Genomic DNA, 27,270 nt, shown 5'->3' with positions numbered 1-27,270 from the left:
ATCATGATATGCCTTAGAATTGGATCATAAAAATACTTTAATTATAAAATTTCATAACCGTATAAAATTTGATGATGTTCATAAATTTTGTTCTAGTTTACTCATTAACATATTCATTTCCTGATTCTTAAGTGATATATTTTGAAAATGATTTTTGCAAATATGTTAATATGTATTATGAAAATTTCATTCTCCAAACATGTTTTTAAATGGATCCTAATTTAGGATTTATCTTTGAAAGATTTTCAGAAGAAACACATCATTTGTTCTTGTCCTTTTTATGATGTTGAGAATATTTTCATCACAAAGATCAATTAAAATTTGCATGTATAAGCCTAATGAATTAACACTTGTATAAGTTCATATTTTTTAGGCAAAACTTTAAATGTATATTGATTGCATTATTAATCAATATCTTGTTATGTAAATGTGTTTCTATATCTTTTATAGAAAATGCATCCCTGATCATTAATACTCCAAAACTCCATGAGTTAGTCTCTTAATCATAATGGATGATAGACATGAGATTTAGAACAAGAAAAATGTCAAAATATCATGATTTCGATAATACAATAGTTGTCATATGTTATTCTTACATAGGTATTTTCATGAATTGATTTTTGATGACTTATCTAAAAATCATATTCAATGTATTTCAATATGAATATTTTAATTGAGTTTTATCGTTGATAGGATTTCAACAAAATAAAATAAAATAAAAATCATATTTAACAAGAGAATAATTGTGTGAATTGTTAATAAATTAACAATAAATTCAAAATTGATCTAAAAAGGGATTTACATATTTTGTTCCTAAACTAATATTGAACATGTTCTTAGCATGAATATTTTGTTTAATCATTGTTGAATGTCTACCTTGTTGCACTTGCAAAATTTGGAGACAAAAATAGAGATATAAACATCAATGACATACTAGTATATGTTTGTGCATAAACATGTTGCATGAATACTTCTCTTCAAACTCATCTTATGTGTTTAGAATCTCTTTTAAGCATGAAAACTTGAAAGATAAGTACATATGAGAACTCACACAAGCACACTTACAGATAAGTATAAACACATACTTGATTATGAACATGTGTGTTTTCCAAATTCTAAATACATGTAGTTGATTTCTATTATAATGAGAAAATCATATTGCATATTCATTTAAAGATGTTTACCTATTGAAAATATTTAGAAAAATCTTCAACATGAAAATCTTTGAAGAGAGAAATATTTTTGACATTGTGTCAAATGACTCTGATTTCATCGCTTCCACTAATGAATTATTTTCTCTCGTTTTAAAAAATTGTTGAAAATGATCAATTGATCATAATTGTCATTATTCAAATGATAAACTGAAATGCATATTAATCATGATACATGCTTGATTATGTTTGATAAGAGAATATGTCTTCGCAAGAAAACATGATTCTTATGTGCAATATATTTTTGTTGTTTCTTCCCACAAAAAGGGGGAAATTGTTGAAACAAAAATCTTTTTTGTGAATGTTTTAATGATAACAAACCTTATGGAATAAACACTAAGTTTTATGAATGGTGATCTACTAATGTTTGCACTTAAGTCTTTTCACAAAAGTTGACAAGAAAGAAGTCTCTTACAAGTGCATATATATACTCATTGGAAGAATACCAAAACAGTACTATCACAAGCTCAAAGAAAATATAAAAAGAATATTGTTTGAATCAAATAAGTGTTGATTGAAGATTTAACAAGATGATAAATTTTATGATCAATTGACACATCCTCGTCACTACATGGTTTTCATCAAAGCCTTAAAGATTCGAGGAATAAATGATTAAAATTTGATAGGGAATTATCTTCAAATAGCTTCTAAAAAGAGTTTAAGGTAAAGGTACAAAAGTTTCATTCAAAAGAATGATTGAATGTACCTTCATGATTACATGCATGCCTAAAATAAAACATCTCAAAGATACTCAATGGAAAGAAACATTGTGTGCAATCACCAACATGAACTATGAGATAAATTGCATCATCAACAAAATAATTAAATGTTAATTAACCGAGAATGTATTGTCATCCCATATAGAAGAGAACATTATCAACTCCGATGAAAGAATGTTCTCATGATGAGGATTGATATTACACTAGAAATTATTCTCATCATTTCATCAAAATGATTAGAATCAGCTTTAAAGAGAAATCAATTCATGAATGAATTATTTATTAAGTCATTCATTTATGATATTGATCGGAGAATGATCAAAGAAGACAATTCATGATCATATGCTTTGAGATTCTATCATAAGATACTTATGATGGTCCAAAAATCCTCTATCACTATTCAAGATTTGATTTGGAGAACAGAAATCAATCAAAGGAATTTTGACTTTGAGAAAGGTTTCCCATGTTCCTACAAATATCATTTTGGTCATACAAAATGAAGAAAACATCCTCATTTGATGTTTTAAAAGATAACAAAAATATTACAATTATTATTTTGTTATCTACTTGTGTGTTTTGTGAGAAATGTTTCATGAGAATGTTCTTGTTAAAGAGAAGAACATTCTAAGATTACAAGCGAAGTTGAAAACGTCCTTATCAAAGCAAATAAGCAAAATGACATAAATGAACTTTGTGGTACAAATCCAAGAACAAAATATTCCCTATGTCTCACTAAAAGAAGATACTTTGATATATGACATAAATGGAAAGAATATAACATGATTACATAAAGGCTTTGCATTTAAAGAAATATTGAAAAAGCACGTGCCTTAAAGAAAGAAGAAAAATAGTTTTACAAAGAAAGAATGTTCTTGAGAACATTCTGGTAAAACTACAAAGGGATAAGGATGATGTCATTATGTCCCATCCTTTTAACACAAGATCACAGCTGGATTATTACATCATGTGTTCTTAAAGAAAGAAGAAAAATTGTTTTACAAAGAAAGAATGTTCTTGAGAACATTCTGGTGAAACTACAAAGAGATAAGGATGACATCATTATGTTCCATCCATTTACAACTAATCATAGCTGTATTATTACAACCTCACGTGGGTTGTCTCAAAAGGCTTGGAAAGAAGAGAATGTTCTTCAGAACATTTTCACTTGGAATAACACATTCTTTTGCAACCTTGCGCATCAAGCAACAAAGCAAATGCACATGGGATGTTTTGGAACGTACAAACAACAATTGTATGTTTATGTATATTTCAAGTGAGCTTCAAAGACTCCAACCATCTATAAATATAGCAACATATCAAGGCAATTGGCAAGAGCTTAAAATACAAAAGAATTCAATCTCTCTCTCTCGTGAATATTTTTCATAATTCATATTCAATGTCTTTCAATATGAATATTTTTTCTGGTCCCTTTATTACTTTATTTATTTCAGTCATATATTCCAGAATTCTCTAGTCCTTTTATTTACTTTATTTTTAAATATACAATCTAGAATTCCCTGATCCTTTTATTTTTAATTAACAAATATTTTTATTTGTTTAACTCTTACCAAGAACTTTCTTGAGTATATAAACTTAAGGAATAATTTTTAAAAGGGTCACAATTCAAATCCCCCTTTCCACTATCACCTTCATAATTGTTATTTCCACTTCCTCCAAAGACATAATCAAATAATCCAGAACTTCTTGGTGGTTCTATTTTTGGTAGTCATATGAAGAATTTGTTGATGAGTCATGGTGGTAATTCACCAACAAAATCACAATCACAACAACATATACAATCAAAGTTCTAACATCAACCCAATTTTTTCTCTAAAGTTTCATCTAGTATTTGTTACCTAAATACTCAAATTAAGAGTGTCAATTTAACATTACCTTGAACTTAATAAATAAGAGATTTTTTTTGTTGGTGTCCGGGATTTGAACCCCAGACCTTGCATATATTAGAGTATTACTTTTCCCACCTTATGCCTTTCCTCGCGCGCCCTATTTTTTTTTCAATTTTACCCTCGGGACATTCCGGATTATATAATCCGGAATGCACCAGTGCACAGAACTGAAACAGATTTGCATGTCATTTCTGGTTTTTATCATTTTTTTTCCAATAAATCATTATATATGTTTGTATAAAAGACAATTAACTTAAATATTATATCAAAAAATGATTATATATATATATATATATATATATCATTATACCAAAAAAAGTTGAATTTATATCATTACACATTTCAACTAATGATATACATTTCAACTAAACTAATGATATATATCTAATCTATGGCGCCGAAAGATCAATGAGACTATCATCCACTTCAACCTTCACACCAGGAGCAGGCCCAACACCAACCCTCTCATCAGGATCAAGATTTTCAACAATGTACAATTCTTCATCATCTTCTATGACCGCTACACCCGCCACCCGACTTAGCTCATTATAATCTGCCATCCGGCTGACATATCTATCAGGCCAGGTGTCTGCTTCCTCTCGATGGTATTGTCTCCATAGAGCGGAAGTGGGAGGAATCGGACAACCATCCTTCAATTTCAAGGCCATAAAATGGTTGTCATTCACATATGCCAGACATATCAACGGATCGATAGTTGGAGGCGGCGGTGGACCACATAGAGGGAAAAAGGTTTCTGATTTCCCAATGGACAACACAACAACCGTTTGGCTGAATTTCTGTGCGATGAGGAACCCCATATCCGGCATTGTCATCCATTTATCCGGTGGTGCATTGTCAATACCGGAGTAGGATAGAGTGTCTAAGACCTCGTTATACCGCCTATCATCATTAATCATCCTCCGATAGCGGCCATTTTCTACACCGATAAGCTCTTTGTAAAGGTTGTACCGGACTAATACGTGATCATCAACAGTCAAGTTACGTAGGACCGCAACTGCTCGGAACCCACAATGGCCATCACCGGGTACATCCGTAACCTTTTTAATAAAGCCATGCATCCAAATTGGGATTTGGTCTTTGTGTGGTATGTGGACTTCAACGGGTGTTGGCTTCTTTGGAATTTTTGGAATTAGCTTAGGAGGAGTAGGAGACATGTTGCTTTTCCGTGCACTCTTTCTACTCGTCCTTGTTGACCGTGTCTGTGAACCCTGTGTTTCTTGCTCCTGGGAGTCAACAATCTCCTATAGGGAAGGGGACCGCCTTGTCCATCGAATGTTTTGCTTATCTTTCTTTGGAGCTTCTTTGGTGGTGACCTTATTTGGCGGTGGACGCATAGAGGTGGTTTCCGGTAAAACAAATTGTCGAAATTGTTCTTTTAAATGCACCTTCATGTTGTAATTGGCGTCCTTGAATCGGGCCTACAATGTGTAAAAAACTGTCATTATTGTTGTTGATGGAAAACTGTCATAAAATTGCATTCTGTTACTACTAGTGATACTGTCCGAATTATATATTCTGAATTATATAAGGTAATCCGGATTATAAAATCCAAAACTTCCCGATACACCCTATGAATGAGCCTTAAATGCACTTGTATGGGGCGTAAATGCTACCTCTCCGGATTATATTTTCCGGATCCCATCAATTATGTCCAGATTATATAATCCGGATTGTACCAGTACAGAATACAGAAACAGAAATCCTGGGCAGAACTTAAACAGAGACAGTTTTGAAAAAAAAAATACCTGGAGAATATCCCATTATGGCAATAGAGAGATGTCTTCTTTTTGAAGCTTCGGGTCAACCTCGTACTCGAACCTCAACCTCTTCCAGTGGGTGTGAATTTCTTCCAAATGGATGGCGGTGTTGTTCTTGATCTTCAAAGCTATCATACACGCACACGGTTATCCGTAAGTGATCAAACTCAAACAATCACATCTTGATTTATCCGTACCAATTTCAAGTGCTTTATTGTACTCCACTACGAGATGATGCAAAGCTTCCATTGAAATGTTCCAGATCAACCTAGACCACAACACCTGGTCTTTGAACCGATGTTCAAGCATAATAATGCTCGTCTGAAATGAAGCATGTATTGCGGTATGTTGCAACTCTAGCATGTCATGAACGGATTTCCAGTTTGTGCTTAAATCACCCATACTACTACTCATATACTTTTTCAACCGAGCGTGTTCAGATTCAGCTCTGTTTGTTGTAGTATTCCCCATATGAAGGTTTTTGTCAACCCAAAACCTCACAAACTTCTCCTTAACCGGATCCAAAATTGTTTTTTCAACATATTCCAAAAACTTGGGAAATTTTGCGCATACAACTTTGAACCGGGTCCAATTATCAATATATGCTTCCTCCGTTTCGGAGTCCACAATATCCATCCATGCAGCCATCACAGTCTTCACCACCGAAGCAGGCTTGATCGCTTGCCCATTCTTGCCTTTGAGATCCGTCACTTTGCAATCCAATTTACACTTTGCTCTCACATTTTGTCCAATGTGATATGAGCACAACAAAGTAGTAGCTTTAGGGAAAACCTTTTCCACAGCATTGATCAAAGCATTGTCCCGATTAGTGACAACTACTTTGGGATAAAGATCTTTGGAATGCAACATCTCACGACACCTCTCAAGAGCCCAATAAACATTGTCTTGCCTCTCAGACAGCATATAGGCAAAAGCAATAGAGTATGTTTTCATGGTAGAGGTATTACCGACAAACTCAAGCAATGGAAGACGATACTTGTTTGTCTTGTATGTTGAATCCAACACAAGCACCGTGGAGAACGTGTTAAACAACTTGATAGAATCTGGATGTGCCCAAAAAACATCACTGACTTCATCAGAATCATGATACTTCCTACAATGATAAACGTAACCATTATCAACCAAAGACTTCAAGAGATGTTGCATGTCATTCCTCGTACCCCTAATGGACCGCCTATACCTATAAGTAGCATTATAAACGTGTTTGATGGTAGTTGAAGTGGTACGGTTCCTCTTCTTTAAGTTGGTAAGCATTTGCCTCGAAGGAACGTTTGATTCCACCATCTCTTCAAGGTGAACACGTTCATTTGGGTTTAGAAGACCGGCGGTTTTATGACCTTTCAACACATCTGTCATGCCATGGTTGTGTTTACCATCACCAACTTTGAGGCTCCAATCACCACCAGTCAACAAGTGACCTCTCAGCCTAAATGGACACTCGCATTTAACCGAACCAGCTATCTCACGCCGAATTTTTCTCTTGTACTCGGTGTATGAACCTCCCCTTTCACATATCAAAGTAACAAATGCGTTTCCTCCATTGCCACCGTTATCGGATTTACCAATAACAGTGGAAAAACCAAGCTTCCTAGCTTTCTCCTGAACCCACTCCAACAAATCATTACGTGTTGCAAACCTGTGTTTGGTGGTAAAATGTTCTCGCTGGTCAATACAAACAGCAACAACTAGAGCTGGTACAACATGAGGAATAGGAGGAGGAACATCCTCTACTTTCGGGGGTGGTGGTGGGGGTTTCTCTGATTTGGCATTTCCGGAATCATGTGCATCTTGAAGTAAAAGAAGCGGCAACACAGCATGAGGTTCATTCTCAGGTAGATTATCATTTCGGGGATCAACAGGAACAACCATGACTGAAAACAGTGTGAAGCAGAGTCAGAAAATGAACACAGTTTCTGCACTGGTACAGTCCGGAAAACGTAATCCGGCACACATGAATGCAGTCCGGATTACATATTCTGGAAAAGTACTGCAAAGATCATACAACGTGATCAAATGTTAATCGCCTAAAAATCGACTAGGGAAAGGTTTATATACACATTACCTTTGCATTCAGTCGAAAATAATGATGTTAACACCCCTTGATCGCCAGATTGCTGCTCCAAACCATGATTTCGTCCAAATGGAGTGTTTTTTTAGAGGTGTAGGGAGTGTTTTAGATAAAGGTGGTATGCTTCAGCTAGGTTCTGGAGAACTATATATAACCTAGCTGTCCGGATTACATTTTCCGGAACAAAACAACTACTTTTCCCGCCCGGTTTAAATACAGGGCATGCGGATTCTCTTCTCCGGAATACAATCATTGTGTCCGGATTATGTGTTCCGGATTGTATTCACCCTGACCAAACCCAAGTTACGCAAGTCCCATGGGGTAGGGTGATTTCCTAATTGTTTCGGATTATATGATCCAAATATTTTCCAGAATATATAGTCCGGATAAAGGGTATTTTGGTCAAAACAATAGGGCGCGCGAGAAGGCCATAGGGTGGGAAAAGTAATTCTCCATATATTATGCATTATCCCTACCAACTGAGCTAAACTCACGGGGATACTTAATAAATAAGGGCTTAAATATGCAATTCGTTCTGGTAATTTGGGAGTGTTTTGATTTTCGTCCTTGTAAAAAAAATTAAAAACATCACTGCAAAATTTTGCCACGTGGCATTCCACGTCATTAAAAAATTTTAATTTCTGAAAATAATTTTTTAAAATAAAAAACTGAAAATAAATAAAAAATATAAAAAATTACAATTTTTTTTAAATATGAAGAAAAAATTGGAAATTAGTTTTTTTTTTTAAAATCTGGAAATTAATGTTTGAAAAATAAAATTAAAAATTATATAATCTCAAAATTTTTGAAAATATAATTTTCAGTATTTTCGAAAAAAATGTAATATATAATTTTCAAATTTAAAAAAATTAATTTTTCAAAAATTTAATTTTCAGTTTTTTTCAAATTTTATTCAGATTTTTTTAATTTAAAAAAGGTTTTTATAGAATTTTGAAAACAAATAATTTTTTAATTATGTGGCATGCCACATGGCAAAAGTTGCACAGTCAACAACTGCCACGTGGCCAAAACTATGCCAAATCATAATTGAAGTGGTATCAGGACCTTTTTAAAACAAATTTTTTTTTGCAAGAATGTTTTTAAATATTTTTTTTTACAAGGACAGAAATCTAAACGCGCCTAAATTACAGGGACGAATTGCATATTTAAGACATAAATTAGAGATGAATGCACACTTTTTTTTGTTTGAGTTTAATAAATAAAAATATATGAATAAACAAATAAACCATCTAAAATAATTATTAATTATAATTATTATTAATTTGCTCAAAAAAAAAAAAAAACACAACAAAATGGCACATCGCAAACGGCAAGAAGCAGCAGGAACAAACTGAAATCGCAAACCTGAACAAAGAGAGTGAAGCAGCAAGAAACGGCAACACCAGAATCGCAAATCGCTAGCAGGAAGAGAAGTAAGTAATCGCAAATCGCAAATAAGCGCTTATCAATAAGCGCTTATCATGATAACTGTTTTTTCCAAACAAACCCTATGGTTTGGTGTTGTTTATTTACTATGAATAGTTTATGAGAATTTTGTGTTTGATAGCAGGTGGAAGCAATAAGGAATGGAGTTTATGTGTTTAATTGTGACTTTCACTGTGACTTTGGTGTTTGGGTTTTTCTTTGTAATCTTCATTGAAGCTTATAGAAGAAGAAATAATCATCAGTATGTCCTTATTTGAATCTTATTTAATCGCTTATATGAACTGTTTGATTGTTAGTTTAATGTTGTGATTTCAATTTTTATGAAGGCACATTGAAGTTCCGGCGATTTTTGAGGATCCTAATTCATTGAAACAGGTAAATGATTGATTTTGAGTTTTGGTTTTGATCTTCTGTTGCGACTGAGTATGCTAAATTTTGTGGGAAATTTATATTTGTTTGTTTGGTGAAGGAGAGGAGGGTATTTAAGAGTTCTAATTTAGTGAGATATGTCTAGTCTTATCGACCTTTGGAGTCCGTTTTTTTTTTTCTTCTTTCTTTCTATCCACAACTTAATTTTCTGATGCAAAATTGCGACTTTGTTGCTAGTTGTAATTGTAAAACTTGTAGTCAATGAAGGGTGTGGAGACATGGCCTAACATATGTTTCCCATTGTCGTTTTACCCCGCAGAATCATGCGTATTATATTACAAATTGGTTGATGATAACATCATGACATAGTCGATAAGTTAGAGGAAATTGTTTGAATTATGAAGTTTGGATACTTGTTAGTGTTATTTGTTTGTATAATCTCCGAATATGGCTGGACTCAAAATCTAAATAAAGTACAAATATAAGGTTCATTTATCAAAAAAAATGATATACAGTTCCTAAAGTAGCTGGAAGATATGCTTCATGAGAATGATTAGGGAATGATTCACTTTTATGTCATAAGTTAATGTGCATATCATCAGTGCCACAACAGCTGAAGTTACTGCATCTTGAGTTAATCCATAAATTTAAGTTTTGTGTGGTTCATTTATTTCAATTTTAAACTAGGCTGCAAAGTGAATCTCATCAATCTCCTTTTGCGTCGAGTTTATCATTTATATTACACACCTTGTAACACCATGATTTGCAGTTCTATAGTTTGTGATTGTCTCTAGCAGTAATCTTTATCTTATTGAAATTATTCAAATTTTTCACTGTCTTTCTCTTTTATCTGCAATCTCCACAATATTATTAAGCCAGGGTGGTGGGCATTTCGTGATCTATTCTTAATTTCTACTTTTATAAACTGGTTTTACATTTTAATCCCAATTTCAAGAGGAAGGATGTCATCACTAGTCCATTTCACATAAATCTTTGGACACCTGGCATGCAAGGACATCCCAAATTCAGCACACTGTGCCCTGATATTTTCATACGTGCCTTCATTGTGTATATTAATATAATTTACTCTAAAATGTATAGAAATGTAATGTAATATAATTTTAGTTATCAATTTATCAATCAAGTTAATGCATAACTTTTTGAAGATAGCTCCCAATCATGAACTGGTTTTGACTGATCACTGATTTAATTCTTTTTTCATTTAGGTTCCTTGCCCACATGTTGTTGATCCTGCCTCAAAGTATATCTCTTTGATAATTCCTGCATACAATGAGGAGCATAGGCTTCCAGGTGCCCTTGAGGAAACTATGATGTAAGTCAAAGCACACCATTTTCACCAAGATGAATGCTTTTGCTGTTCATATCAATATGTTAAAATGTTTGATCTCCCCTTCCTAGAAGAAAAAGAAGTTGAAACAGTCACAGTATGTAGCCAACGAAAGGGAAAAACCAAGCTTGTAAAGATTAGTTAAATTTAAATTTCATGCACTTTTCTGTTGGCACCGTTTATTTGAGTAGGACATACTTCATACATAGAGCAGTGGTGTGCGCAGTTGATAGGATGCCCAATAGGCCAGAGGATGTTTAGTGGGCTCAAATTCGAGCGTAAGAAAAAGAGAGGAGAATAGGGGAGAGGTGCCTAGCTGGAAGTTAGTTAGAATATGGAGGAACTATCACTCATGCCATGAATGTTCTGTTACAATTGAGTGGAGAAGCAGAAGATGGTATCTTTCTGTGGATAGCATTTGCTTGATTATCCATTATCCACTGTAGTGAGCTCAGTCTCTTGTTTTTCTTCAAATTACATTACACTTGCATTCAGTTTCCTATACCTGTTCATATTATCTCCTCTGCTCTATACTTAACTGCTGATCTTGCAAAGTAGCATATCATTTATTGTTTAAAGTTGTTACCTTCGGCATAATTTTATTTATGCTTTTGTGTTGTAGTTATCTGCAACATCGTGCTTCAAAGGATCCTTCATTTTCGTACGAGGTACCTCCAGTTCCATTCTCTTTGAATGTTTGTTTAGAATCTGGCTAGCTTATTGTGTTGAGAATATAAATATACTATTTAGAGAAGTAAAGAAAACTATATATTACACCATGTGAAACAGCCTCTATTTCACCCATGAACTTTACTAATGTAAACTGAAATTACACTCTATCCATTAAAATCTTTTGGTCTGATATACTTTATTCTAAATGTGTTTTTACTTTATATCTTTCCGTGGATGCACTCTTTATTCTTTTATCAATGGACACTTGAGCAGGTTGTAATTATTGATGATGGAAGTGTTGATGGGACTAAAAGAGTAGCTTTCGAATTTGTAAGGAAATACACAGTAGACAAAGTAAGGGTCATCCTTCTTGGAAGAAATCATGGCAAGGGAGAAGCAATTAGAAAAGTGAGTCCAATTTAAACTATAATCTTCTAAATTCTACTTTTGCATTGAATGGCTGTGTCACATTATGCTTGTGGATCATTAATTTAGGCTTTCTTCTTTCCTTGAAAGCATGGTTTTACAGGGAATGTTACACTCACGCGGTGAATTACTTCTCATGCTTGACGCAGATGGAGCAACCAAGATCACCGACCTAGAAAAACTTGAAAATCAGGTTACTGGAATGTTATGACGTGCAACTTCTACATATATACAGATATATAACAGTATTTTACTTCATATTTCTAGCCTCAGATATTAATATGCATTATCTACTGTTTTGCTGTCAGATTCTAGCTGTTGCCAAAAAGGATGGAGATTCAAGTGGTAGTGATTCTAGCTTTAGAATATCTGACACCCCTGTTGTTGTATTTGGTTCACGAGCTCATCTAGAGGAGAAAGCTTTGGCTACAGTTAAGCTCGGTCTTCTCCATTCTCTGTGTTATTGTTCCCATGTGTATACATCATAATGGTTGAATAACTTAGCTTAACATCTGCAGAGGAAGTGGTACCGTAATTTTTTGATGAAGGGGTTCCATCTTGTGGTTCTATTGGCTGCTGGTCCTGGAATTCGTGATACACAGGTAATTGCCTACTTCATTAATTTTTGACCTTGCTTTCTGATTTCAGTACCCTGTTATTTAGTGCTTCACTGCTTCCTTGATGCTTTTGCTTGAGCATGTATATTTGATGTTTGGTTTTTATTTTATCTGATATTGACTTTGCACATTCACAGTGTGGTTTCAAGATGTTTACTAGGGCTGCAGCTAGGAAACTTTTTTCGAATGTCCGTTTGAAAAGGTGATTGTTCTTAGCACTCTATAGAATGCAATAATTTCTTAAATTTTCTATGGGAGTTCATATTTTAGAAATACTAGAAAACTGATTTTTCTTACCTTATTTTGTCTTAAATTATTCAGACAATCTTGACCTCTTTGGTGTCATTTTTTGTCACTACTTTTCTGCATCTTTGTGCCATGTCTTATTTGTTGTATCATTAGCTATGCTCCTGTCTATAGGTTCTAATATGGCAATGAAAAATGTATCTGCGGTCCTTTTCCTTTATATACTATATATATGAAAAAAACTGAACTCATGATTCCTTCGCCTAGTCTATATTGGACTTGGACCATAATTATTTGTTTCGAACTATTTGATATTTATTAAAAGACAAGCATTTTTAATCAAGAAAAGAAAGAAAATTTTGAGTTGTCATAATATCTGTCACCATTAAATTTATCTTTGAACCACGTTATGAAAATAGTTTTGAACAGTATTGTTAAATGGACGCATGGCGATGCCATTGCAGAATGGCGTGGCAGATTTTTGACAACCTGTATGTCGTCTTCTCATAGATAGAAAAATAGAAGCTATTCACCTTCCTTTCCTCTATTATTTGTTATAATCTTTCTTGTAAAGCCTGTTAATAATATCGGGTCTATTATGATAAAAGTAGGCTGTTCCATCATCATTTTTCTATAGATTTCTCGCAAAGAATATGAAAGATAGAATATTGTGGAGGAAATCATCTGATCTTGTTTTTTAACTTTTAAGGGATACTCTTCAATCTTTGCTTCTGGAATAGTGTCTTGAACTATAAATTTAAAATGAACAGTGTCTTAATTTTAAGGAAATGATGACTAATTATAGTGATGTGTTTCTAGTTCCATGAAATTAGTGTGTTGTTTTCTGGGAAGATAATTCATGTATGAAGTTTCCTTAGTTGTATATGATTAAATATAACTGTCATGTTTAGCTTCTTCTAGTATACTAAAATTTAGATTATCGAGGAAGCCTGGTCTGAGAATAATGCAATTGACAATTAATGAAAGTAAAATTTAAGTATCTTCTAGAAGATATAAGATATTCAGTTTATGTTTGGAATATTACATTTGTATTTTAGTGGTCAGAAAGACAAGTTGATTTAAGTTAGGGTATTTTTGTTCAATCAAGCTTACTGCTATTTATACCTACCTATTCTGTATGGTCATATGAAAATATGGTGAAAACTTTATACTTAACTGTATTTCTCCGCAGGTGGTGCTTTGATGTTGAATTAGTCTTTTTGTGTAAGTGGTTTCGGATCCCAATTTCAGAGATTTCTGTAATTTGGTCTGAGATCCCGGGATCAAAGGTGAACCTTCTGAGTATACCAAACATGGTGTGGGAGCTTCTGCTCATGTCTGTTGGGTACAGGATCGGTATATGGAGAATTTCTAATTCCACATGAGCTGCAATGATCGATTTTGGGAAGAAAGTTGGCATTTTCATATCCAAATAGTGAGATCATAGTGATACATTTAAAGTTTGTAGGGCTAACCATAACCTTCCGGATTGTGCTGTTCAGATCGGGTCATTGAGGGTTTGGGTTTTTTCATTTTTTACTGTTATTTATACTAGGTAAATGTATTAAACAATCAATAGTTACAATTGACTGAGAAAACCATCTGATCACAAGTTTGTATTTCTTTTCCTATCAAGTTAACATATTCTACAGATAACATTTCATTCTCAGGCCATTTGAAAGAGAATATCTAACTATGGCGAGTTATTTTGTTTCTTTTTAACTCACCATTCATGGCAGTAAATGGTATGGCCGTCTGTAGACTGTTGTAATTCATATTAACTGAGCTGCGTATTGCTTTCATAAAACAATAAGCTGCATGATTATCTACTGGGTTGTTATGCTAATTGTATGATACATATACAATATATTATTGATTTATGGGTTTATGTGTTTTGTCTTGTCATGTTGAACAAGATTATGTACAATACTAATGATTGATTTATTGTTACAACACAATTTCATAGAGTCTTCACATCGTATCTTCAAATCTTGTAGCACTTGTTTGATCCACAATAACTCATAAGTTCATAGTGCCATAGCTCTAAATTATGCCTCAATGCTTGATCAAGCAACTACACTTCTTACTCTTCCAAGCAACAAGGTTCCTACACATGAAATGTCCAATAGCCTAAAGTAATTCTTCTATCACTCATCGAACCTGCATAATCAGAACTAGTTAAGTGTAGAAAAAGGTACAAGATACTAAAATCTTAAGACTCACCATAAGCAAGAACATCAAATAAATTATAAAATGGTCAAACTAAAGTAAACCTCAAAGTAGCATCGACCTTAACTATTTTCTTTCATTGTAGATTTATAGTACAACCTTCACATTGAAGACTGAAGAGTACGTGAGAAGCAGCATCAGTCTCAGTTGCCAATGTTTTCTCATTCTTTTGCCTAAAATTCTTTAGAATCTCCCTTTCGCCTTAGTTCTTCTTCTTTGTTTCAATTTCGTTTTTTCTTGTCAATTTAGGGCAATGTTTAGAATATTCTTTATTTCAATAGTGTTTTATTTTGCTAAAAGAGATTTAGGGTAATGTTTTAATAATACAAGAGCTGTTTTATTTAAATAGATAATAATCTAAACATAACATAACAAGTTTACTTATGTGAAGAATAGCTTGACCAAGAGTTGTTCTACTCAGGAATCGAACTCAGTTTTAGTTCTTCTAAACATTTCGTTCTTGATGGAACTCGTTAACCACTTAAGTCGAATTCCATAGTTAGTCTATATTTACTAATAAAATCTACCTTGACCTGAGCCTCCCAATAGCAAGAGCATTTTTTCAAAGCGACTATATCAAGAGTCAAGACCATATAATATATGAGATATGATATTTGTACAACCATTTTATGACAATTTTTGTGACAACTTTATCTTTAATACTCACCTTATGTTTTTACTTTATCTTTCTATTGCTTTGATTTAAGTTGTCAACCAAATAAATGATTGTTCAAATAACATATCTCATAATATATATGGTGATTTTTGGCATGAAATATGTGTATTCCTATTATACCCTTTTAAAATTTGAATGCAGCAGCAGTATCTATTGGAAGATGAAAGATGAAAGAGTAGAGAATTCAAAAGATGCACACTTTGGAAGTGGTTACGGAAGAGCTAAACCCTAAACAAAACGAAGAAGGAAGAAAAGTGTCAGTTACATTTTTCCTATTTTTTTCTTTGGTTTGTCTAACATGTGCAATTGCACATGTTAAGGCAACTAAAAGTAGTAAGTTTTCATTGAAAACCAACAAATGTTTATTAAAAACCTACATATTTAATATAAAATGCACAAGCTCCAAGTCAAAATTACTGCTTTAAACTTTTTAACATGTGCAAATTTGCACATGATAGAAAAACCTTTTTTTGAAAGGGTTTTGTTTTAGTCTCATAAACAAAACCTAAACATTAGTTTCTTGCTTCTTCTCTTAATATTGACTTGACAACTTCTTTTATTTACTTGAAAGAGATTATGCCAAAAAAAACACACGAAGGACGTGCAGTGGGAATAGACCTTGAAACAACATACTCGTGTGTCGCTGTGTGGCTTGATGATCGCGATAGAGTTGAGATTATTCACAATGATCAAAGGTTGATTGGTGATGCCGCTAAGAATCAAGCCGCCACTAACCCTGAAAATACTGTTTTTGGTAAATTTTTATTTCCATTTGTTCATGTATATTTTTATATGTTGAATTTTTTCAGATGCTAAGAGATTAATCGGCAGGAAGTTTAGTGATGTCGTTGTTCAAAAGGATGTCATGTTGTGGCCATTCAAGGTCATTGCCGGTGTCAATGACAAACCCATGATTAGTGTTAAGTATAAGGGCCAGGAGTAACAACTAAGTGTTGAGGAGGTTTCATCTATGGTCCTCACAAAAATGCGGGAGATTGCAGAGAAATTTTCAGTCTCCCATAAAGAATGCAGTTGTTACTGTGCCTGCTTATTTTTGTGATTCTCAGCGAAAAGCCACCATAGACGCTGGTACCATTGCTGGCCTTAATGTTATACGGATAATCAATGAACCAACTGCTGCTGCCCTTGCATATGGACTTGATAAGAGAACTCAGTTTGTTGGAAAAAAAAATATTTTCGTGTTTGATCTTGGTGGTGGCACTTTTGATGTGTCTATCTTAACAATCAAGGATAAGGTCTTCCAAGTTAAGTCCACTGGCGGAAACACTCACCTTGGAGGAGAGGACTTTGATAACAGAATGGTGAACTACTTTGTAGAAGAGTTCAAGAGGAAACACAAAGTGGATATAATCGGGAATCCTAGAGCTTTGAGGAGGTTAAGAACTGCGTGCGAAAGAGCAAAAAGGGTACTCTCTTTTGCTGTTATCACCACTATTGAAGTCGACTCTTTATTTCAGGGAATTAACTTCTTTTCTTCAATCACTCGTGCCAAGTTTGAGGAAATCAATATGGATATTTTTAAGGAGTGTATGGAGACCGTTGAGAGTTGTCTTACAAGCGCTAAAATGAGCAAGAGTACTATAAATGATGTTGTGCTTGTTGGTGGGTCTTCTAGGATTCCCAAAGTGCAACAACTATTGCAGGAATTTTTCAATGGAAAGGATTTGTGCATGAGTATTAACCCTGATGAGGCTGTTGCTTATGGTGCAGCTGTACAAGCTGCTTTACTTAGTGAGGACTTTAAGAATGTTCCAAACATTGAACTTCGAGATGTTACACCATTGTCTCTTGGTAAGTCAGATGTAGGAGATATTATGAGCGTGATGATTCCTAGAAACACTTGTTACACCGTTGTCTCCTTTCGGTTTTCCCTTTGCTCCTCGCGACTATCCTTTTGATACTATCCTTTTGATATATGTTTTTCTATTGATGAAAATGGTATTTTGACTGTTTCTGCTACAGAGAATTCCACGGGCAATATGAATGAGATTACCATAACCAATTACAAAGAAAGGTTGTGTCTACTGTAAGAAATTGAAAAACTGGTTCAAGAAGCTAAGAGCTACCATGTTGAAGATAAGAAATTCCTAAAGAAGGCTGAACTGTTGAATGCTTTGGATTATTGCGTTTACAAGATGAGAAATGCTCTAAAGCAAACAGATGTTAATTCAAAGCTATCATCTCAAGATAACGACAAGATCAATTCTGCAATTACGATAGCCTCAAGTTTACTTGATAGTAACCAGCAATTGATGTTCTTGAGAGTCAGCTGAAGGAGCTTGAAAGTATGTTTGAATCCATTACGATAGCCAAGAAGGAATAGTTTTTTCTTTCTTATCTTTTTAGTGTTTATTGCTGTTTGTTCTAGTGGTGAATGGAAACTGTCCTATGATTATCAAACCGTGGAGGTTTAATAAAGTTTGCACACCGAATATGTTACAAACATGATTTAGGTATTTCTCGTACCGTTTCAGTTAATTCATGTTTCACTTGTTTAGCTTACAAGTTTTTTTGATTAGTTTCATTCGTTGATTAACTTGTTGTTGGAATTGCGGTACTTGAGCACTCGTCGAAGTTGCATATGTTGGGGACTTTTGTTACCTCCCGTTTCTGTTGTTGTGTGCATGTATCTCTTTAAATGCACGATCAAATTCATGAGCATTATGCATTCTTTTCCCATTTACTTTGACATGACGAATGACTACTTGCTTGTTTGCCTACAATTTAACCAAAAGGGAATTTTGCTGGATCTGATCTTGTTTTGTAGAAATTTTTGGTTCCAAAAGCTAGACTTCAAAACTATAAAAAGTAGTTGGAATTTTGAGTTGCCTTATAATGCCTCGCAATGTATGCTGGTATTCTTCTCTTTTTTAGTCAGAAAAGACTGACACTGCTCTTAACCATTACTTAATCATCTGTTGGATCATCCTAATCAAAAAGTTCAGTATTGTAATTGTCTCCACATTTCAAAACAAAGTCTTCAAACATGCTTAAAAATTGTAAAGGGAATAGTAAATATAACGATTTCCTTCATACATTGAGTCGAAGTGACGTATTGTCGTGTTTCTGTCTAGCTGGATGAACACCATAGAGTGGAGATTATTCACAATGACCAAGGCAACATAACCACACCTTCTGTTGCTTTTACTGATGATCAAAGGTCGATCGGTGATGCTGCTTGGTAGCAAGCTGCAACCAAGCCAAAAACACCATCTTTGGTGTTTTTCATTATACATCCGTTGATTGAGGGAAGAGGTTACCGGGAAGAGGTTACCGACTGTTGGTTCACGAAAATCCTTCCATATTAGTTCCAAACCTGTAAACTTGATGTATAATGAGGGGGGAGGAAATAGAAACAGGTAAAACACCACACTTTGCACTACCACCAAGGGTATGTAGGCAGGGTGGAGCATCCACCTCTCGTGTTAATGATGACAAGTGGAAAGAAAAAATCGAAACATAAATCATGTGCCAAGGAGCGCAAATGGATGAGATGCATGCTATGATTTGGCCATGAGAAACTAACACATCAATGAGAGCCACATCCCTCCTTCCACCGGAATAAATATTTGTTTTCTTCACCGCTTACGAGAGCGAGTGCAAGGCATACTCAACCCCACGTAAACAGAATCTTGTATTGATGAAACTTTGAACACATTACAAACACTTTGAACAGTTTGAACACAATTGAAGCAACACACATTCAACCAAATTCACACACATTCAAACTCACTCATTCTAATATACATTCAATCAAAATAACTCATTGAACACATCAAACCGAATTCATACACATTCGAATTAAAACTCTATCAACATTCAACCAAATATGTGACATGAATACTGATATACATACATCCAGAACATGTTCAAAATAACCAAATTCATACATAATTTGTGACATACATTTTTTTTTTTGAAGAAATAATTTGTCGCATACATGTTGCAGTGTTAAAATACCAATATACATCAAAGTCATTAACCTCTCAGGTGGAAACAATAAAATGCATAAAAAGAAACCTAACTATCGAGTCACGTGGTCTGCATAACCTAAATACGTCTTCCTCCTACGACACTCTCGATATTGGATGACCTACTCCATTTCTTTGGCAATTAGTAACTCTCAAACTTGGCCGATCGGGAGTTACCCCCAAGAAGTTCTAGAGTTACAAACCAATGGGGGTAATTTTGGGATTTTGAGGGGCTATGAGCCATTGAAGGGGCATATCAGAAATATGTCTAGAACAGAATGTTGCTTGGATATATCACGACTGTGTAAGCACATACGAATACGATGTTTTTGTTTTTGTCCTTTGGGGTACTGTTATATGGATAAATTTCTGTTTTTTTTATTTTCCTTTGCTTATGTTATTCAACTGATTTTTCACTCATACAACACAAGATTAACACTTAATTAACCAATTGTTTTTGGTTTCAGAAGTTGATTGTGTAATTCAATAGTAAGAAATAATAAATTTTGCATACATACATATATATATATATATATATATATATATATATATATATATATATATATATATATATATATATATATATATATATATATCAAACGTGGTAATTTGATAATCCCAGTTAATTCATACGCAGAATGAATCAGTCAAAAAATGAACTCATCAAAATATTACCGAAAATAACAGAACAATTTTAAAAAACAACTCCTCATAATCACTCCAACATTTAGAATAATAACATGAACAAAAGATAACAAAAGCAAATAATAATGAATTTAAAGGGTTGCTACAAGTTGCAATGCTTCTGGCTGATTCACAACACTAGTCTTTCCCTTCAATAACCCTCTTTCTCTCAAAACAGTAGAAGCAGCTTAGAAGCACTTTCTGTGGACAATTGATGGACCAGATTCATCATATTCTGCCTTTGCAATCCACATCTGCACTCATAAGAAAAGTTTGTGTCATTACCAATGGAATATATATTGAGTCTGAAATTGTAGGACTTTGTTAATTTAGTTAAATATTTTAGAAAACCTTCTATCATATTAATCCTTTTGGATCAGTCGGCCCACTTTGAATAATTAGCTTAATTATGTTCTTTTAGTTAAGCACTTAACCATATAAGTGCTTGTATATAAGTTATGGCTATAAGAAAGATAAAATAAAGCAAAACTGATTTCATATGAGCTATAAATTGTTCTTCATAAGTTATCCTAGAGAACTTATGGAAATAAGCCAAAAATAGCTTATTAAGTTTTTTCCATAAGTTATCCTAGAGAAATTATGTCAGGTAAGTTCAAACAAGCTAATCAAAACAGACCTTAGTCTCTGAAATTGTCTTAACAAAGACTAATGTGATTGAGAATTTTCAAATTTAGGGATCATTTTATAAATTCCGAGTTTTAGGGGCCTAGTTAGCAATGCCATATAATAACATTATATATAGAGAAAGAGATAAACAAGAAAGGAACAAAACAAACCTGCTGGAAGGTGCTAAGAGATGCCAAGATGGAACCTCCAATCCAGACACTGTATTTTCTCTCAGGTGGTGCAACCACCTTGATCTTCATGCTACTTGGGGCCAAAGCAGAAATTTCCTTGCTCATTCTGTCAGCAATGCCTGGGAACATGGTTGTTCCTCCTGAAAGCACAATGTTACCGTACAAGTCTTTCCTGATATCAACATCGCACTTCATGATGGAGTTGTATGTGGTCTCGTGAATGCCTGCTGCTTCCATTCCTATCATAGATGGTTGGAACAGGACCTCCGGACATCTGAAACGCTCGTCTCCGATGGTGATCACCTGTCCATCAGGCAATTCGTAGCTCTTCTCGACGGATGAGCTGGTCCTGGCTGTCTCGAGCTCTTGCTCATAGTCAAGGGCAATGTATGAAAGCTTTTCTTTCACGTCACGAACAATTTCTCGCTCTGCTGAGGTGGTAAAAGAATAACCACGTTCAGTCAAAATCTTCATCAAGAAATCGGTAAGATCGCGACCAGCCAGATCAAGACGAAGGATGGCATGTGGAAGGGCATAACCCTCGTAGATAGGGACAGTATGGCTGACACCATCACCAGAATCCAACACAATACCTGCATAGAGACAGAAAACATATAAACGTCAAAAAGTTCATCACATGACATATGGCAGATTTAAGACAGTTTTTCACAATCACAGCTTCCGAATAAATCCTACTTCTCACAGAAGCTACTTCTTCCCATTCATCTTAACAGTCAGTGAAACAGCACAATATAAAGCAAAACAATTTAGGACCCATTTACTTCCTAACAACATTTTCATTTTCAAGTTTTACTTAGTATGTCTGTGGCTAGAATGACATTTGGTTGTAGATTTTCCTCTTCAATTATGATAGAGAATATGAAAGCTAACACTAGAGAGAATGCATTTTGGAAACATTGAAAACAATATTTTCAAATTTTACAGAATTTTAAAAAATATTCAATCTATTTTGAAAATGCATTTTAAAAAAATTTCATACCCACATAATAAAAAATCTAATCAAGCAGTTAAAAAATGACTTACCGGTGGTACGACCACTGGCGTACAGTGAAAGAACGGCCTGAATAGCAACATACATAGCAGGGGTATTAAAAGTCTCAAACATGATTTGAGTCATCTTCTCACGATTGGCCTTAGGGTTGAGAGGAGCCTCAGTTAAAAGCACTGGGTGTTCTTCTGGGGCAACACGAAGCTCATTGTAGAAGGTGTGATGCCAGATCTTTTCCATGTCGTCCCAGTTGCTAACAATTCCATGTTCAATGGGGTATTTAAGAGTCAAAATACCCCTCTTAGACTGTGCCTCATCACCAACATATGCATCTTTTTGACCCATGCCAACCATCACACCAGTGTGACGAGGACGACCTACAATGCTGGGAAACACAGCACGAGGGGCATCATCTCCAGCAAATCCAGCCTGAAAAGATAAATCAGAATCCATTTTCTCAAACTCAATTAGGTAATATAAATATTTATAAATTTCAATAAAACCAACTAAAGTACTGCATTATGATATGTTTCTAAGAAAACTTAATGCTATCAACCATGGTTATCAAATCGAGAATCAAATCTTATTATAAATTGTAAGTTACATTACTACTGAAAGTATGATATTTCTAAGTAAAAACAATTGACCTAACAAAATTATAAGCTAATATATCATACATAAACTTCAAAATAATTTAAGATTCAAGTCATAAATCAAATGACAAATCGCTGACTACCCAAAGTTGACAAAAACAAAAGGTGGGTTGGATACACTAAGTTTAGGTAATAATTCATTGGAATGAATCGAGATTCTTCATAGAGATACGATTCACATGTGTTATAAGATACTGATAACCATGCCAAAAACTATAAGATCATTTCTGTACCTTAACCATTCCAGTTCCATTGTCACAAACAAGAGGTTGAATATCCTCCGCGTCTGCCATCGTCTACTATCTACAGGATAAATGAAAATTAGTTAGTAGAAGTGTGCTGTTTCCATAAACAAGGCCAACTAAGTTTTCTCCCCTCCACTACCTCACTTACTATATCAATCCAAAAAACAATTTTCTGAAACCGAGAATTTATTGATTATAAAGTGATTGAATGTAAAAGTGAGTTGAACAATTAATTTGAGGCTAAAAAATAATTTGGAAGTCAAAAGCTCCAAATTCTAGTTTCAAATTAAAATAAAATCTAGAAGCAAAACCAATATTATTCGAACACATCCAAACATGTTAAAAACAATTTTACCTCATGCTAATGTAAAACCAAATATACACCTAGTTGATTAAACATGCACTATTAAACAAAATAGTTTGTAGTTAGGAGAGTGGGAAAACATGAAAGGGTCCACAAAACAAAGCATTATGGTATTTCCTTTTGGGAATCTATTCTTTCTAATTTTGATAAGCAGATCCACCAAATTTCACTTTTTACCTCAAATATCGCTAAATAATTGAATCATATCAAAAAGTAAACTGTTACATAATAATATTATGTTCTATCAACATCAAAACAACAATTCAGATTCTTTACACATACATCTGAAAACAACTTTTCATAGAACCAAGCTTAACAATGATAGATCCATCTCCATTAACTATAAAGAATCTCAAAAACATTGCTGGTTAATTGAATCATTAAAACCAATCAAAATTGTTTCTTTTTTGACCTTTCCAAATTAAACAAACACCTAGATCGATCAATTAAAATGACCCAAATAAAAATAAAAATTGATAATTCTATAATCCTCTCAAAAATGAAAACTTTATCATATACAATGGAATAAATCAAAATTTAACAATGACCCATTTGAAATCTAACTAATCAAGAACAAATGAACACAAAATATGACAAGAATCCAACTCAAATTCAATACTATTACATCAAATTGCTATTTTTATCCAAACCAACAAAAAAGGGTAAAAATGAAAATTTTGTTATGCACAATTGAATAAATCAAAATCTAGCAATGACCCATTTCAAATCTACCTAATCAAGAACAAATAAAACCAAAATCAAGAACACCATTCAATCAAATTTAGAAACAAGTCAAAATTCAAATGTGAAAAACACAAATATAGTTAAAAATGAAATTTTTATCATATACAATTGAATAAATCAAAATCTAACAACAACCCATTTCAAATCTACCTAATCAACAACAAATAAAATCAAATTCAAATGTGAAAAAACAATAACAGATCGAAACAAGAAGAAAACAGATCAATGAAAAGAAACATATACCTTTGGGAAGGAAAATGCCGAGGGTGATGGAAGGCAAAGAAGGAGAGAAAATGCACAGAGGCGAAGTGAGAGAGAGAGTGTGTGGGAGAGAGAGAAAGCGCAGAGAGAGAGAGTCTAACAAACAAAAAAGAGGAAATGAAAATGGAAAATGGGAATTGTGAATATAAGAAGAAAGAGATGAAATGTGAGCCGTTGGATTGTTATTTTGAATCGAAAATGAAAGTAACGCTTTCCATAGTGTTTGGCACTTATTTAGGTATTGCTATTATTGTTTTTCCTTTTTTTGTGGATACTTTTTCCTATTTTTTTAATAAGTTTTGCTCTTTCTTTTTTTGATTTTTTATGTGTGTGATTAAATTGGTAGTGTATTAATTTTCATGTACTTTTCTTAGCTTGATTTTTTTTTTTACTGCAAAGAGTTGATCTTTATTTAAGTTAGTTTTCCTTGTGATGTGTTTTTCATGTGTATTTTAATACTTTCTTTAGAATTATAACTATATGAATATGATGATATGATATGAAACTTTTATGTTTGTTTTATTAGAACTCTATAACTTACTAACATTGAGTAAAAGAAATTACTTAATATTGAAAGTATGATTTGTAATTTGTGTATTGTGGATAAATAAAAAAATGGTAGGGGAGAAGATATCATACTAAAGAGGATCAATTATGTTTTGAGAAAGAGTTGTTTAAAAAGAAATGTTTATGAGAAAGAGATTATAATTGTAAAAGAGTCGATGGATACTTTGCACCACTAATATAGGTTCAAAAAAGATTATATTTTGGAAGCATTTGACGCAAATTAAGTACTTAATTTTTAAAGAACTAATTAATCAGTCGAGTTCAACCACTTGTTTTTGCAATCGTTATTTATCGTTACATTAGTCTCAAATAGGGATTTCATTTGGATGTCATTGACTTTTTGTGTCATTGGTTCCTTTAGTGTATTTTAGAAGAGATAGAACAATGAATGAATGATTAGAATAAATTATTTATATGAGAGATGATAATTGGTTAAGAGGGCGAACAAGATTTGATGGAGTTACATCATGACGGTGTAACATATCTTAGTCGTCTGATCTCCAATCGGCGGATGAGAACGTTTTACTGTGTAAAGTCAATTTTAAAATATTAGTTGTTTAATCGCAATCAATGGTTAAGGTTTACAATATCGTAGAAGTTCATTAAGAGTCCGAGTATGAGTTTGAGTCATCTGATTTCAAATCAATTTAAGTGTATTTTACAATATGGAATATGAGTTGGTTAAGAGAGAGGTAAGAACAAAGACACCAAATACATCGATGGTAAATGACACCCAAGTGAATCCCCTCAATCAGAGAGCTTGGTTAATGAGCTGAAGGATATCAAATGTGAACTAATTTCTACGGTTCAAATCCAACAAACTAAAATAACTCATTAACATTTGCTTAAAAAAAATATCATTTGCGTCATTTAAATTATTTCAGTGATGTTTCAAAATATTATTTAAGAGATCAAACTCTTTAATAATTTATCGTCACTTAAATGAAGCAAGCAAACATATACTATTGATAATTAATTAACAAAAAACAACAAGATCGATGATTGCAAGGGGAGTAGAATTCCTTTTATGAAAGTCACGTTTCCAGAAAATTATGTTAATTGATAATGTGACTGCAATCGAGTTGAAAACTTCTTCAAGTAAACTCAAGTGTTGAATAAAAAAATAGCCCAATTGTTTTTTAAGTTTGTTGGCATACACACAAAAATGGTGATTAAAACGGCAGTTAGGGGAGCACACTATGCCCAAACGTTAAGCAATTTCACTCAATCACATTTACTCAACTAGTTACAATTACAATAAAGTTGTCTTTATAGTGAGACTTGGCTCCTTAAACATGTGGTCAGGGATACGTTTCCTGATTCATATGTATGGAAGAAATCCAGTTGTGAGAAGAGAACTCATCTTATATGTCTCATAAGTTTTTTGACAGTGATTAGTCACTATTAAACAACAGTAAAAATTTCATATATCAATATAATGGTAACAAAAAGAGTTTGTATATAGATTTTAGTGACTTCATGCAAATTTAAAGTTTTAGCCATTATCAATAAGAGGTGAAAAACTAGATTTGAATCCTTGGTGTCTTGTACTAATTGGTTTAGCCCTATTTGTTGGTCATGGCCATTGCTTTTTGTAAAAAGTGCACAAATAGACATGATGTGTGGATCTAGATAAAGAAAACAACAATTAAATTCATCAACAAAAAAAAAACAACAATTAAAGTGTTTAATTTTCATTTTTTTTCATACATTGTTGTAAGAAGCTTACAAATCACAATCATCATATGTGTCATTTATGAAATAGTTATAACTGAACGTTTATTATTGGCTGTCAGTGTAAACAATTTTTGTTACACTGTCAATGCCTATGAGTTATTTTTCTTTTTATGAACAAAAATTTGTATGTATGCAAGAAAATAAATATTTTTTTCTTTGACAAATGAAGTTGTGAAAGCTTAGGAATGAGTATATGAGTATTTCATTTAATGATTCCTCTCCCTGGATAAACTTCCTGCACCACTTTTTTATATTTTAAAAATTGTAATTTTGGAAATATTGTTATTTCTTGTTTATATTCATATTACATTTTTTTTTTCATATTACATGTAAATATTTAATAATAAAAACTTTCAACATACTTTTTTATGCTATTTTCTGTGTACAATTATGGCAAATGAGATTTAAACATATTACTCTATGTTATCTACTCAAATCTCTCCTACAAACCTAACTCACATGG

The 27,270-nt window shown here is 33.3% G+C and overlaps 2 protein-coding genes and 2 pseudogenes across 3 annotated transcripts; 2 read left to right on the top strand and 2 right to left on the bottom strand.

Moving 5' to 3' along the window:
• Positions 1 to 4,226: 4,226 nt before the first annotated feature.
• On the bottom strand, positions 4,227 to 7,511 carry LOC146905230 (uncharacterized; annotated as a pseudogene).
• A 1,532-nt stretch (positions 7,512 to 9,043) lies between these two features.
• LOC146905229 (Nucleotide-diphospho-sugar transferases superfamily protein) lies at positions 9,044 to 14,521 on the top strand. 2 transcript variants are annotated; one of them, XM_085729701.1, is made up of 11 exons: positions 9,044 to 9,137; positions 9,275 to 9,391; positions 9,477 to 9,525; positions 10,746 to 10,852; positions 11,490 to 11,535; positions 11,813 to 11,947; positions 12,069 to 12,158; positions 12,274 to 12,396; positions 12,484 to 12,567; positions 12,720 to 12,784; positions 14,021 to 14,521. In XM_085729701.1, the coding sequence occupies exons 2-11, from the start codon at positions 9,291 to 9,293 to the stop codon at positions 14,211 to 14,213; spliced, it is 993 nt and encodes a 330-aa protein (XP_085585827.1). In that variant the 5' UTR covers positions 9,044 to 9,137; positions 9,275 to 9,290; the 3' UTR covers positions 14,214 to 14,521. The 2 variants fall into 2 exon arrangements, with proteins under 2 accessions (XP_085585827.1, XP_085585828.1); XM_085729702.1 differs by having other exon boundaries at positions 9,272 to 9,391.
• Positions 14,522 to 16,309: 1,788 nt separating this feature from the next.
• LOC146905228 (heat shock cognate 70 kDa protein-like) lies at positions 16,310 to 18,152 on the top strand (annotated as a pseudogene).
• A 2,244-nt stretch (positions 18,153 to 20,396) lies between these two features.
• On the bottom strand, positions 20,397 to 24,622 carry LOC146905227 (actin-11). Its single transcript, XM_085729699.1, has 5 exons — positions 24,486 to 24,622; positions 23,123 to 23,192; positions 22,272 to 22,665; positions 21,207 to 21,820; positions 20,397 to 20,663 (listed from the first exon to the last, which is right to left on the bottom strand). The coding sequence occupies exons 2-5, from the start codon at positions 23,180 to 23,182 to the stop codon at positions 20,598 to 20,600; spliced, it is 1,134 nt and encodes a 377-aa protein (XP_085585825.1). The 5' UTR covers positions 23,183 to 23,192; positions 24,486 to 24,622; the 3' UTR covers positions 20,397 to 20,597.
• Between the last annotated feature and the right edge of the window lie 2,648 nt (positions 24,623 to 27,270).

The sequence above is a fragment of the Medicago sativa genome, chromosome 7 (assembly GCF_051527215.1).
Source record: "Medicago sativa cultivar Bolivia chromosome 7, Bolivia_mono, whole genome shotgun sequence".
Taxonomy (NCBI): Eukaryota; Viridiplantae; Streptophyta; class Magnoliopsida; order Fabales; family Fabaceae; genus Medicago; species Medicago sativa.
Note: the sequence above shows the minus strand (reverse complement) of the source record. Positions and strands in the feature narration are given on the sequence as shown.